The 13,620-nt window shown below is 55.7% G+C and overlaps 1 protein-coding gene across 2 annotated transcripts in view; it reads right to left on the reverse strand.

Moving 5' to 3' along the window:
* ARHGEF39 (Rho guanine nucleotide exchange factor 39) overlaps window positions 1-13,620 on the reverse strand; it is a 158,876-nt gene that overhangs the window by 17,809 nt on the left and 127,447 nt on the right. The window contains exons 8-9 of one of the 2 annotated variants that reach the window (XM_075344125.1): window positions 12,467-12,591; window positions 6,114-6,202 (exon numbers count right to left, since the gene is read on the reverse strand). In XM_075344125.1, the coding sequence (XP_075200240.1) occupies window positions 6,114-6,202; window positions 12,467-12,591 (214 nt within the window). Of the gene's footprint in view, window positions 1-6,113; window positions 6,203-12,466; window positions 12,697-13,620 lie in introns of both variants that reach the window. The other variant, XM_075344119.1, reaches the window with a different exon arrangement.

Genomic DNA, 13,620 nt, shown 5'->3' on the forward strand with positions numbered 1-13,620 from the left:
ACGAGAACTGGAGGGAGCGAGAACAGACAATGAGGACTGGAGAGAGCGAGAACAGACAACGAGGACTGGAGAGAGCGAGACTAGATAACAAAGACTGGAGAGAGCGAGAATCGACAACGAGAACTGGAGGGAGCGAGAACAGACAATGAGGACTGGAGAGAACGAGAACCAACAACGAGGACTGGAGAGAGAGACTAGATAACCAGGACTGGAGAGAGCGAGAACCGACAACAAGGACTGGAGAGAGCGAGAGCCGACAACGAGGACTGGAGAGAGCGAGAGCCGACAACGAGGACTGGAGAGAGCGAGACTAGATAACAAAGACTGGAGAGAGCGAGAATCGACAACGAGAACTGGAGGGAGCGAGAACAGACAATGAGGACTGGAGAGAGCGAGAACCAACAACGAGGACTGGAGAGAGAGAGACTAGATAACCAGGACTGGAGAGAGCGAGAACCGACAACAAGGACTGGAGAGAGCGAGAGCCGACAACGAGGACTGGAGAGAGCGAGAGCCGACAACGAGGACTGGAGAGAGAGAACCAACAACGACGACTGGAGAGAGAGAGAACCGACAACGAGGACAGAGCGAGACTCAAGAGAAAATAGGCAGTGAGCAAGAGAGCAAGGATTACTAAAGACTGGAGGGAGCGAGAACCGACAACGAGGACTGGAGAGAGCGAGAGCCGACAACGAGGACTGGAGAGAGAGAACCAACAACGACGACTGGAGAGAGAGAGAACCGACAACGAGGACAGAGCGAGACTCAAGAGAAAATAGGCAGTGAGCAAGAGAGCAAGGATTACTAAAGACTGGAGGGAGCGAGAACCGACAACGAGGACTGGAGAGAGCGAGACTAGATAACCAGGACTGGAGAGAGCGAGAACCGACAACGAGGACTGGAGAGAGCGAGACTAGATAACGAGGACTGGAGGGAGCGAGAACCAACAACGAGGACTGGAGGGAGCGAGAACAGACAACGAGGACTGGAGAGAGCGAGAACCAACAATGAGGACTGGAGAGAGCGAGAGCCGACAACGAGGACTGGAGAGAGCGAGAACCAACAACGAGGACTGGAGAGAGCGAGAACCAACAACGAGGACTGGAGAGAGCGAGAACCAACAATGAGGACTGGAGACAGCGAGAGCCGACAACAAGGACTGGAGGGAGCGAGAACCGACAACGAGGACTGGAGAGAGCGAGAGCCGACAACGAGGACTGGAGAGAGCGAGAACAGACAACGAGGACTGGCGAGAGCGAGAACCGACAACGAAGACTGGAGGGAGCGAGAACCGACAACAAGGACTGGAGATAGCGAGAGCCGACAACGAGGACTGGAGAGAGCAAGAACCGACAACAAGGACTGGAGAGAGCGAGACTAGATAACAAGGACTGGAGAGAGCGAGACCAGACAACAAGGACTGGAGAGAGCGAGACTAGATAACAAGGACTGGAGAGAGCGAGAACCGACAACAAGGACTGGAGAGAGCGAGACTAGATAACCAGGACTGGAGAGAGCGAGAACCTACAACGAGGACTGGAGAGAGCGAGAGCCGACAACGAGGACTGGAGAGAGCAAGAACCGATAACGAGAACTGGAGAGAGCGAGAAGAGACGAGGACTGGAGAAAGCGAGAACCAACAACAAGGACTGGAGAGAGCAAGAACCGACAACGAGGACTCGAGAGAGCGAGAACCGACAACGAGGACTGGAGAGAGCAAGAACCGACAAAGAGGACTGGAGATAGCGAGAACCAACAACGAGGACTGGAGAGAGCGAGAACCGACAACAAGGACTGGAGAGAGCGAGAGCAGACAACAAGGACTGGAGAGAGCAAGAACCGACAACAAGGACTGGAGAGAGCGAGAACCGACAACGAGGACGGGAGAGAGCGAGAACCGACAACGAGGACTGGAGAGCGCGAGAACCGACAACGAGGACTGGGGAGAGCGAGAACCGACAAGGACTGGAGAGAGCGAGACTAGATAACAAGGACAGGAGCAAGAACCGACAACAAGGACTGGAGAGAGCGAGAACCGACAACGAGGAATGCAGAAAGCGAGACTAGATAACAAGGACTGGGGAGAGCGAGAACCGACAACAAGGACTGGAGAGAGCGAGAAACGACAACAAGGACGGGAGAGAGCGAGAACCAACAACGAGGACTGGAGAGCGCGAGAACAGACAACGAGGACTGGAGAGAGCGAGACTAGATAACAAGGACAGGAGAGAGGAAGAACCGACAACAAGGACTGGAGAGAGCGAGACTAGATAACCAGGACTGGAGAAAGCGAGAACCGACAACGAGGACTGGAGAGCGCGAGAACCGACAACGAGGACTGGAGAGAGCGAGAACCGACAACGAGGACTGGTGAGCGCGAGACTAGATAACGAGGACTGGAATGAGCGAGAACCGACAACAAGGACTGGAGAGAGCAAGAACCGACAACAAGGACTGGAGAGAGCGAGACTACATAACAAGGACAGGAGAGAGCAAGAACCGACAACGAGGACGGGAGAGCGCGAGACTAGATAACCAGGACTGGAGAGAGCGAGAACCAACAACAAGGACTGCAGTAAGCGAGACTAGATAACAAGGTCTGTAGAGAGCGAGAACCGACAATAAGGGCTGGAGAGAGCGAGAAACGACAACGAGGACGGGAGAGAGTGAGACTAGATAACCAGGACTGGAGAGAGCGAGAACCAACAACAAGGACTGCAGAAAGCGAGACTAGATAACAAGGACTGGAGAGAGCAAGAACCGACAACAAGGACTGGAGAGAGCGAGAACCGACAACGAGGACGGGAGAGAGCGAGACTAGATAACCAGGACTGGAGAAAGCGAGAACCAACAACAAGGCCTGCAGAAAGCGAGACTAGATAACAAGGACTGGAGAGAGCGAGGACAGCCAACAAGGACTGGAGAGAGCGAGACTAGATAAGAAGGACTGGAGAGCGCAAGGACAGCCAACAAGGACTGGAGAGAGCGAGACTAGATAAGAAGGACTGGAGTGAGCAAGAACCGACAATGAGGACTGGAGAGAGCGAGGACTGGAGAGAGCGAGAACCGACAACAAGAACTGGAGAGAGCGAGAACAGACAACGAGGACTGGAGATAGCGAGACTAGACAACACGGACTGGAGAGAGCAAGAACCAACAACGAGGCCTGGAGAGAACGAGGACTGGAGAGAGCAAGAACCGACAACGAGGACTGGAGAAAGCGAGGCCTGGAGGGAGCGAGAGCCGACAACGAGGACTGGAGAAAGCGAGACTAGATAACAAGGACTGGAGAGAGCGAGACTAGATAACAAGGACTGGAGAGAGCGAGAACCGACAATGAGGACTGGAGAGAGCGAGAACCGACAATGAAGACTGGAGAGAGAGAGACTAGATAAGAAGGACTGTAGAGAGCGAGACTAGATAACAAGGACTGGAGAGAGCGAGAACCGACAACGAGGAGTGGAGAGAGCGAGACTAGATAACAAAGACTGGAGAGTGCAAGAACCGACAACGAGGACTGGAGAAAGCGAGGCTTGGAGGGAGCGAGAGCCAACAACGAGGACTGGAGAAAGCGAGAACAGAGAATGAGGACTGGAGAGAGCGAGACTAGATAACAAGGACTGGAGAGAGCGAGACTAGATAACAAGGACTGGAGAGAGCGAGAACAGACAACAAGGACTGGAGAGAGCGAGACTAGATAACCAGGACTGGAGAGAGCGAGACTAGATAACAAGGACTGGAGAGAGCGAGAACCGACAATGAGGACTGGAGAGAGCGAGAACCGACAATGAGGAGTGGAGAGAGCGAGACTAGATAACAAGGACTGGAGAGAGCGATACTAGATAACAAGGACTGGAGAGAGCGAGACTAGATAACCAGGACTGGAGAGAGCGAGACTAGATAACAAGGACTGGAGAGAGCGAGAACCGACAATGAGGACTGGAGAGAGCGAGAACCGACAATGAGGAGTGGAGAGAGCGAGACTAGATAACAAGAACTGGAGAGAGCGAGACTAGATAACAAGGACTGGAGAGAGCGAGAACAGACAACAAGGACTGGAGAGAGCGAGAACCGACAATGAGGACTGGAGAGAGCGAGAACCGACAATGAGGAGTGGAGAGAGCGAGACTAGATAACAAGGACTGGAGAGAGCGAGACTAGATAACAAGGACTGGAGAGAGCGAGAACAGACAACAAGGACTGGAGAGAGCGAGACTAGATAACCAGGACTGGAGAGAGCGAGACTAGATAACAAGGACTGGAGAGAGCGAGAACCGACAATGAGGACTGGAGAGACCGAGAACCGACAATGAGGAGTGGAGAGAGCGAGACTAGATAACAAGGACTGGAGAGAGCGAGACTAGATAACAAGGACTGGAGAGAGCGAGACTAGATAACCAGGACTGGAGAGAGCGAGACTAGATAACAAGGACTGAAGAGAGCGAGAACCGACAATGAGGACTGGAGAGAGCGAGAACCGACAATGAGGAGTGGAGAGAGCGAGACTAGATAACAAGAACTGGAGAGAGCGAGACTAGATAACAAGGACTGGAGAGAGCGAGAACAGACAACAAGGACTGGAGAGAGCGAGAACCGACAATGAGGACTGGAGAGAGCGAGAACCGACAATGAGGAGTGGAGAGAGCGAGACTAGATAACAAGGACTGGAGAGAGCGAGACTAGATAACAAGGACTAGAGAGAGCGAGACTAGATAACAAGAACTGGAGAGAGCAAGAAGTGATAACAAGGACTGTAGAGAGAGCAAGAAGCGATAACAAGGACTGCAGAGAGCAAGACTAGATAGCAAGGACTGAAGAGAGAGCAAGAAGTGATAACAAGGACTGAAGAGAGCGAGAAGCGATAACAAGGACTGAAGAGAGCGAGAAGTGATAACAAGGACTGAAGAGAGTGAGAAGTGATAACAAGGACTGGAGAGAGCGAGAAGCGATAACAAGGACTGGAGAGAGAAAGCAGCGATAACAAGGACTGGAGAGCGAAAAGCAATAACAAGGACTGGAGAGAGCATGCAGCGATAATAAGGACTGGAGAGAGAGCGAGAAGCGATAACAAGGACTGAAGAGAGCAAGTAGTGATAATAAGGACTGGAGAGAGAGCGAGAAGCGATAACAAGGACTGAAGAGAGCAAGCAGTGATAACAAAGACTGAAGAGACCGAGCAGCGATAACAAGGACTGAAGAGAGCGAGCATCGATAACAAGGACTGAAGAGAGCGAGCAGCGATAACAAGGACTGGGAAAAGCAAGCAGGGATAACAAGGACTGGAGAGAGCGAGACGTGATAAAAAGACTGGAGAGAGCGAGAAGTGATAAAAGGACTGGAGAGAGCGAGAAGTGATAAAAGGACTGGAGAGAGCGAGAAGTGATAACAAGGACTGGGGAGAGCGAGAAGTGATAACAAGGACTGGGGAGAGCGAGAAGTGATAACAAGGACTGGGGAGAGCGAGAAGTGATAACAAGGACAGGAGAGAGCGAGACGTGATAAAAGGACTGGAGAGAGCGAGAAGTGATAACAAGGACTGGGGAGAGCGAGAAGTGATAACAAGGACTGGGGAGAGCGAGAAGTGATAACAAAGACTGGATAGAGCATGAGCAGCGATAACAAGGCCTGAAGAGCGAGAAGCGACAACAAGGACTGGAGAGAGCGAAGACTAATAACAAGGACTGGGGAGAGCGAGAACCGATAAGCACTGGAGAGAGCAAGAAGCAATAAGCACTGGAGAGAGCAAAGACTAATAACAAGGACTGGAGATAGCGAAGACTAATAAGCACTGGACAGAGCGAGAACCGATAAGCACTGGAGAGAGTGAAGACTATTAAGGACTGGAGAGAGGAAAGACTAATAAGGACTGGAGAAAAGGAGAACCAATAAAAAGGACTGGAGAGAAGAGAAATTATAACAAGGACTGAGGAGAAGGAAACAACTAAAAGGACTCTGAAAAATAGGAAATGAAAACATGGACTTTGAAGAACTCATTGATAAGAACAGAGAAATTGATAAGGACTGAGAAGAGATTGCAGCTAACTCCTGACATCATGGACTGAGGAGAGTAGAAGTGTTAGAGGATAGTATAGGATGCGTCTCGGGGCACTAACCTCACTGCCGTCACCAGGCTCTCGTACCAGGCGTTCATATCTTGCTGATTAGAGGACATGAACAGAAGCTTTTCTCTTCTGAATGACAACTGTGGATAGAAAACAAAGCGCTGATCACATAAGAGGATACCGGGGAGCGGAGAATGGGAAAACCGGGTGTACAGAGAAGACATTACAGCAACGCACGGTATCGGGAGCCTCAATTCTGTCTTACTTTATAAGTGATAACTGTGGAGACAACGGAGACGGGGCCGCCGGGAACGGGAGCAAGAGAGACAGGGCCGCCAACAAGCGAGCAAGGGAGACGGAGCCACCGGGCACGGGAGCAAGAGAGACGGGGCCACCAGCAAGCGAGCAAGAGAGACGGGGCCACCGGGCACGGGAGCAAGAGAGACGGGGCCACCAGCAAGCGAGCAAGAGAGACGGGGCCACCGAGCACGGGAGCAAGAGAGACGGGGCCACCGGGCACGGGAGCAAGAGAGACGGGGCCACCAGCAAGCGAGCAAGAGAGACGGGGCCACCGGGCACGGGAGCAAGAGAGACGGGGCCACCGGGCACTGGAGCAAGAGAAATGGGGCCGCCAGCAAGCGAGACGGGGCCGCCGAGAACGGGAGCAAGAGAAACGGGGCCACCAGGCACGCGAGCAAGAGAGACGGGGCCGCCAGCAAGCGAGCAAGAGAGACGGGGCCGCTGGGAACGGGAGCAAGAGAGACGGGGCCACCAACAAGCGAGCAAGGGAGACGGAGCTGCCGGGAACGCGAGCAAGAGAGACGGGGCCACCAGCAAGCGAGCAAGAGAGACGGGGCCACCGGGCACAGGAGCAAGAGAGACGGGGCCACCGGGCACTGGAGCAAGAGAGATGGGGCCGCCAGCAAGCGAGACGGGGCCACCGGGAACAGGAGCAAGAGAGACGGGGCCACCGGGCACTGGAGCAAGAGAGATGGGGCCGCCAGCAAGCGAGCAAGGGAGACGGAGCCGCCGAGAACGGGAGCAAGAGAGACGGGGCCACCCGGCACGCGAGCAAGAGAAACAGGGCCGCCAACAAGCGAGCAAGGGAGACAGGGCCACCGGGAACGGGAGCAAGAGAGACGGGGCCGCCAGCAAGCGAGCAAAAGAGACGGGGCCGCTGGGAACAGGAGCAAGAGAGACGGGGCCGCCGGGAACAGGAGCAAGAGAGACGGGGCCGCCAGCAAGCGAGCAAAAGAGACGGGGCCGCTGGGAACAGGAGTAAGAGAGACGGGGCCACCAGCAAGCGAGCAAGAGAGACGGGGCCACCGGGCACGGGAGCAAGATAGACGGGGCCACCGGAGCAAGAGAGACGGGGCCACCAGGCACACGAACAAGAGAGATGGGGCCACCGGGAACGGGAGCAAGAGAGACAGGGCCGCCAGCAAGCGAGCAAGAGAGACAGGGCCACCGGGAACGGGAGCAAGAGAGACTGGGCCACCAGGCACGTGAGCAAGAGAGACGGGGCCGCCGGGAATAGGAGTAAGAGAGCCTGGGCCGGCAGCAAGCGAGCAAGAGAGACGGGGCCGCCGGGAACGGGAGTAAGAGAGACGGGGCCGCCGGGAATAGGAGTAAGAGAGCCGGGGCCGCCAGCAAGCGAGCAAGAAAGCCAGGGCCGCCAGCAAGCGAGCAAGAGAGACGGGGCCGCCGGGAACGGGAGTAAGAGAGACGGGGCCACCGGGAACGGGAGCAAGAGAGACGGGGCCACCAGGCACGCGAGCAAGAGAGATGGGGTCGCCAGCAAGCGAGCAAGGGAGACGGGGCACCCGGGAACGGGAGCAAGAGAGACGGGGCTACCAGGCACGCGAGCAAGAGAGATGGGGTCGCCAGCAAGCGAGCAAGGGAGACGGGGACGCCGGAAACGGGAGCAAGAGAGACAGGGCCACCAGGCACGCGAGCAAGAGAGACGGGGCCGCCAGCAAACGAGCAAGAGAGACGGGGCCACCGGGCACGGGAGAAAGAGAGACGGGGCCACCGGGCACGGGAGAAAGAGAGACAGGGCCACCGGGCACTGGAGCAAGAGAGATGGGGCCGCCAGCAAGCGAGCAAGGGAGACGGGGCCGCCGGGAACGGGAGCAAGAGAGACGGGACCACCAGGCACGCGAGCAAGAGAGACGGGGCCACCGGGCACTGGAGCAAGAGAGATGGGGCCGCCTGCAAGCGAGCAAGAGAGACGGGGCCACCAGGCATGGGAGCAAGAGAGACGGGGCCGCCGGGAACGGGAGCAAGAGAGACGGGGCCGCCGGGAACAGGAGCAAGAGAGACGGGGCCGCCTGGAACGGGAGCAAGAGAGACAGGGCCAAAAGGCACGCGAGCAAGAGAGAAGAGGCCGCCGGGAACGGGAGCAAGAGAGACGGGGCCGCCGGGAACAGGAGCAAGAGAGACGGGGCCGCCTGGAACGGGAGCAAGAGAGACAGGGCCAAAAGGCACGCGAGCAAGAGAGAAGAGGCCGCCGGGAACGGGAGTAAGAGAGACGGGGCCGCCGGCAACAGGAGCAAGAGAGACGGGGCAGCCGAGAACAGGAGCAAGAGAGACGGGGCCGCCAGCAAGCAAGCAAGAGAGACGGGGCCACCGGGCACGGGAGCAAGAGAGATGGGGCCGCCAGCAAGTGGGCAAGAGAGACGGGGCCACCGGGCACGGGAGCAAGAGAGACGGGGCCACCGGTCACAGGAGCAAGAGAGACGGGGTCACCGGGCACGGGAGCAAGAGAGACGGGGCCACCGGGAACGGGAGCAAGAGAGACGGGGCCGCCGGGAACGGGAGCAAGAGAGATGGGGCTGCCAGCAAGCGAGCAAGAGAGACGGGGCCGCCAGCAAGCGAGCAAGAGAGACGGGGCCGCCAGCAAGCGAGCAAGAGTGACGGGGCCGCCAGGCACGTGAGCAAGAGAAACGGGGCCACCAGGCACGGGACCACTGGGAATGGGAGCAAAAGAAACAGGGCCACCGGGCTCGTGAGCAAGAGAGACGGGGCCACCGGGTACTAGAGAAGGAATAAGGTATTTGATTGTACTCGGTACCTGAAGGTACAAACACAGAACATATGCTGGTATTTACAGAGCCCTGCAGCCCTCACTTCCCGAGGCAAAAAAAGGTTTAACAGTATAAGGACTTCTAGGCATTTGTATGGGTTATTCTGTACTGGCCACAATTCAGCCCAGGACTTCCACTGCTCAGCCCAGCTTTACCGGATGTTATACACCAGGGGAGGAAGAGAGGGGAGGGATTTTACACACCGGGCAGGGATGTTACACACCAGTGGAGTGAGAGGAGGGATGTTACACACTGGGGAGGGATGTTACACATAAGGGGAGTGAGAGGAGGGATGTTACACACTAGGGGAGGGAGTGTGTGGAGTGATGTTACACACTAGGGGAGTGAGAGGAGGGATGTTACACACCAGGGGAGGGATGTTATACACGAGGGGAGGAAAATAAGGGAGGGATGTTACACACCAGGGAGGGATGTTACACACCAGTGGAGTGAGAGGAGGGATGTTACACACTAGGGGAGAGAGAGTGTGGAGGGATGTTACACACCAGGGGAGGGAGTGTGTGGAGGGAAGTTACACACCCGGGGAGGGAGCGAGGGAAGGAATGTTACACATCAGGAGAGTGAGAGGAGGGATGTTACACATCAGGGGAGTGAGAGGAAGGATGTTACACACCAGGGGAGTGAGAGGAGGGATGTTACACACCAGTGGAGGGAGTGTGTGGAGGGATGTTACACACCGGGGAGGGATGTTACACATCAGGGGAGTGAGAGGAGGGATGTTACACACCAGGGGAGGGAGTGTGTGGAGGGATGTTTGACACCGGGGAGGGAGTGTGTGGAGGGATGTTACACACGAGGGGAGGGAGAGAAGGGAGGGATGTTACACATCAGGGGAGTGAGAGGAGGGATGTTACACACCAGGGGAGGGAGTGAGGAAAGGGATGTAACACACCGGGGAGGGATGTTACACATCAGGGGAGGGATGTTACACATCAGGGGAGTGAGGGGAGTGATGTTACACACCAGGGGAGGGAGTGTGTGGAGGGATGTTACACACCAGGGGAGTGAGAGGAGGGATGTTACACACCAGGGGAGGGAGTGAGGAAAGGCATGTAACACACTGGGGAGGGATGTTACACATCAGGGGAGTGAGGGGAGGGATGTTACACACCAGGGGAGGGAGTGAGGAAAGGCATGTAACACACCGGGGAGGGATGTTACACATCAGGGGAGTGAGGGGAGGGATGTTACACACCAGGGAAGGGAGTGAGGAAAGGCATGTAACACACCGGGGAGGGATGTTACACATTAGGGGAGTGAGGGGAGGGATGTTACACACCAGGGGAGGGAGTGAGGAAAGGCATGTAACACACCGGGGAGGGATGTTACACATCAGGGGAGTGAGGGGAGGGATGTTACACACCAGGGGAGGGAGTGAGGAAAGGCATGTAACACACCGGGGAGGGATGTTACACACCAGGGGAGGGAGTGAGGAAAGGCATGTAACACACCGGGGAGGGATGTTACACATCAGGGGAGTGAGGGGAGGGATGTTACACACCAGGGGAGGGAGTGAGGAAAGGCATGTAACACACCGGGGAGGGATGTTACACATCAGGGGAGTGAGGGGAGGGATGTTACACACCAGGGGAGGGAGTGAGGAAAGGCATGTAACACACCGGGGAGGGATGTTACACATCAGGGGAGTGAGGGGAGGGATGTTACACACCAGGGGAGGGAGTGAGGAAAGGCATGTAACACACCGGGGAGGGATGTTACACATCAGGGGAGTGAGGGGAGGGATGTTACACACCAGGGGAGGGAGTGAGGAAAGGCATGTAACACACCGGGGAGGGATGTTACACATCAGGGGAGTGAGGGGAGGGATGTTACACACCAGGGGAGGGAGTGAGGAAAGGCATGTAACACACCGGGGTGGGATGTTACACATTAGGGGAGTGAGGGGAGGGATGTTACACACCAGGGGAGGGAGTGAGGAAAGGCATGTAACACACCGGGGAGGGATGTTACACATCAGGGGAGTGAGGGGAGGGATGTTACACACCAGGGGAAGGAGTGAGGAAAGGCATGTAACACACCGGGGAGGGATGTTACACATCAGGGGAGTGAGGGGAGGGATGTTACACACCAGGGGAGGGAGTGAGGAAAGGCATGTAACACACCGGGGAGGGATGTTACACATCAGGGGAGTGAGGGGAGGGATGTTACACACCAGGGGAGGGAGTGAGGAAAGGCATGTAACACACCGGGGAGGGATGTTACACATCAGGGGAGTGAGGGGAGGGATGTTACACACCAGGGGAAGGAGTGAGGAAAGGCATGTAACACACCGGGGAGGGATGTTACACATCAGGGGAGTGAGGGGAGGGATGTTACACACCAGGGGAGGGAGTGAGGAAAGGCATGTAACACACCGGGGAGGGATGTTACACATCAGGGGAGTGAGGGGAGGGATGTTACACACCAGGGGAGGGAGTGAGGAAAGGCATGTAACACACCGGGGAGGGATGTTACACATCAGGGGAGTGAGGGGAGGGATGTTACACACCAGGGGAAGGAGTGAGGAAAGGCATGTAACACACCGGGGAGGGATGTTACACATCAGGGGAGTGAGGGGAGGGATGTTACACACCAGGGGAGGGAGTGAGGAAAGGCATGTAACACACCGGGGAGGGATGTTACACATCAGGGGAGTGAGGGGAGGGATGTTACACACCAGGGGAAGGAGTGAGGAAAGGCATGTAACACACCGGGGAGGGATGTTACACATCAGGGGAGTGAGGGGAGGGATGTTACACACCAGGGGAAGGAATGAGGAAAGGCATGTAACACACCGGGGAGGGATGTTACACATCAGGGGAGTGAGGGGAGGGATGTTACACACCAGGGGAGGGAGTGAGGAAAGGCATGTAACACACCGGGGAGGGATGTTACACATTAGGGGAGTGAGGGGGGGGATATTACACACCAGGGGAGGGAGTGAGGAAAGGCATGTAACACACCGGGGAGGGATGTTACACATCAGGGGAGTGAGGGGAGGGATGTTACACACCAGGGGAAGGAGTGAGGAAAGGCATGTAACACACCGGGGAGGGATGTTACACATCAGGGGAGTGAGGGGAGGGATGTTACACATCAGGGGAGTGAGGGGAGGGATGTTACACATGTATTTTGAATTAGAAGCCCAAATTCAGTGACTGATACATGCGGCCCATTTTCTCCATAGCGCAGCTCTATACCTCGTGTATTGTGGAATCAAACACAGAGTAGGTGGTAGTGCCCCCCCCCTCGTCTGCCATTGCTCATGAGCATTATTTGCATTACTATTATACATACGCTGATGAGACCTCCTTGGCTTTGCGTGTGTCCCAGCACCTTCTCCACTCTGCATTCCCTCAGGGGGTAGACGGCGCGGCAGCAGAACTTGTGAGCATTGACGGGGTGCAGCGGGTGACACGGGGCTGTGACCAGAAGGACATCAGAGAAGAGAAAGAGCATACGATGCTTAACGTCTTCTCCGCTGGGAGGGACGAGCGACAGCCACCCGTCTCTGATGAAGAGCCTCCCTACAACAGACAGCGACCGTTACACCTGCTCCTCTATAAGAGCTGCCTCTACTCCTCAGTCCTCATTACTAGTCAGACCCCTCTTCAGTTCTCGTTATCAGTCATTGTCTCCTCTTCAGTCCTCATTATCAGTCAGTTCTCTCCTCCTCAGTCCTCATTAACATTAGTCCATTCTCCCCTCTTCAGTCCCAGTTATTAAGCATCGGTTCTCTACTCCTTAACTCCCATTAGCAGTCGGTTCTCTCCTCCTCGGTCCCCGTTAGCAGTCGGTTCTCTCCTCCTCGGTCCCCATTAGCAGTCGGTTCTCTCCTCCTCGGTCCCCATTAGCAGTCAGCTCTCTCCTCCTCGGTCCCCATTAGCAGTCAGCTCTCTCCTCCTCGGTCCTCGTTATCAGTCGGTTCTCTCCTCCTCAGTCCTCATTAACATTAGTCCATTCTCCCCTCTTCAGTCCCAGTTATTAAGCATCGGTTCTCTATTCCTCAATTCCCATTAGCAGTCGGTTCTTTCCCTTTCAGTCCCCGTAATCAGTCAGTTCTCTACTCCTCGTCAGCAGTCAGTTCTCTACTATGCTGCTAGTTCTGTCCTGCTCGGTCCTCGTTAGCAACCGCTTCTTTCCCACTCGGTCATCGTTAGCAGCCAGTTCTTTCTCACTCGGTCATCGTTAGTAGCCAGTTCTGTCCCGCTCAATCCTCGTTAGCAGCCGGTTCTCACTCGGTCCTCGTTAGCAACCGGTTCTTTCCCACTCGGTCATCGTTAGCAGCCAGTTCTTTCCCACTCGGTCATCGTTAGTAGCCAGTTCTGTCCCGCTCAATCCTTGTTAGCAGGCGACTCTGACACTTTTGGTCCTCGTTAGCAGCCGGCTCTGTCCTTTTCGGTCCTCGCTAGCAGCCGGCTCTGTCCTTCTCAGTCTTTGTTAGGAGCCGG

This window comes from Anomaloglossus baeobatrachus, chromosome 1, assembly GCF_048569485.1.
Source record: "Anomaloglossus baeobatrachus isolate aAnoBae1 chromosome 1, aAnoBae1.hap1, whole genome shotgun sequence".
NCBI lineage: Eukaryota > Metazoa > Chordata > Amphibia > Anura > Aromobatidae > Anomaloglossus > Anomaloglossus baeobatrachus.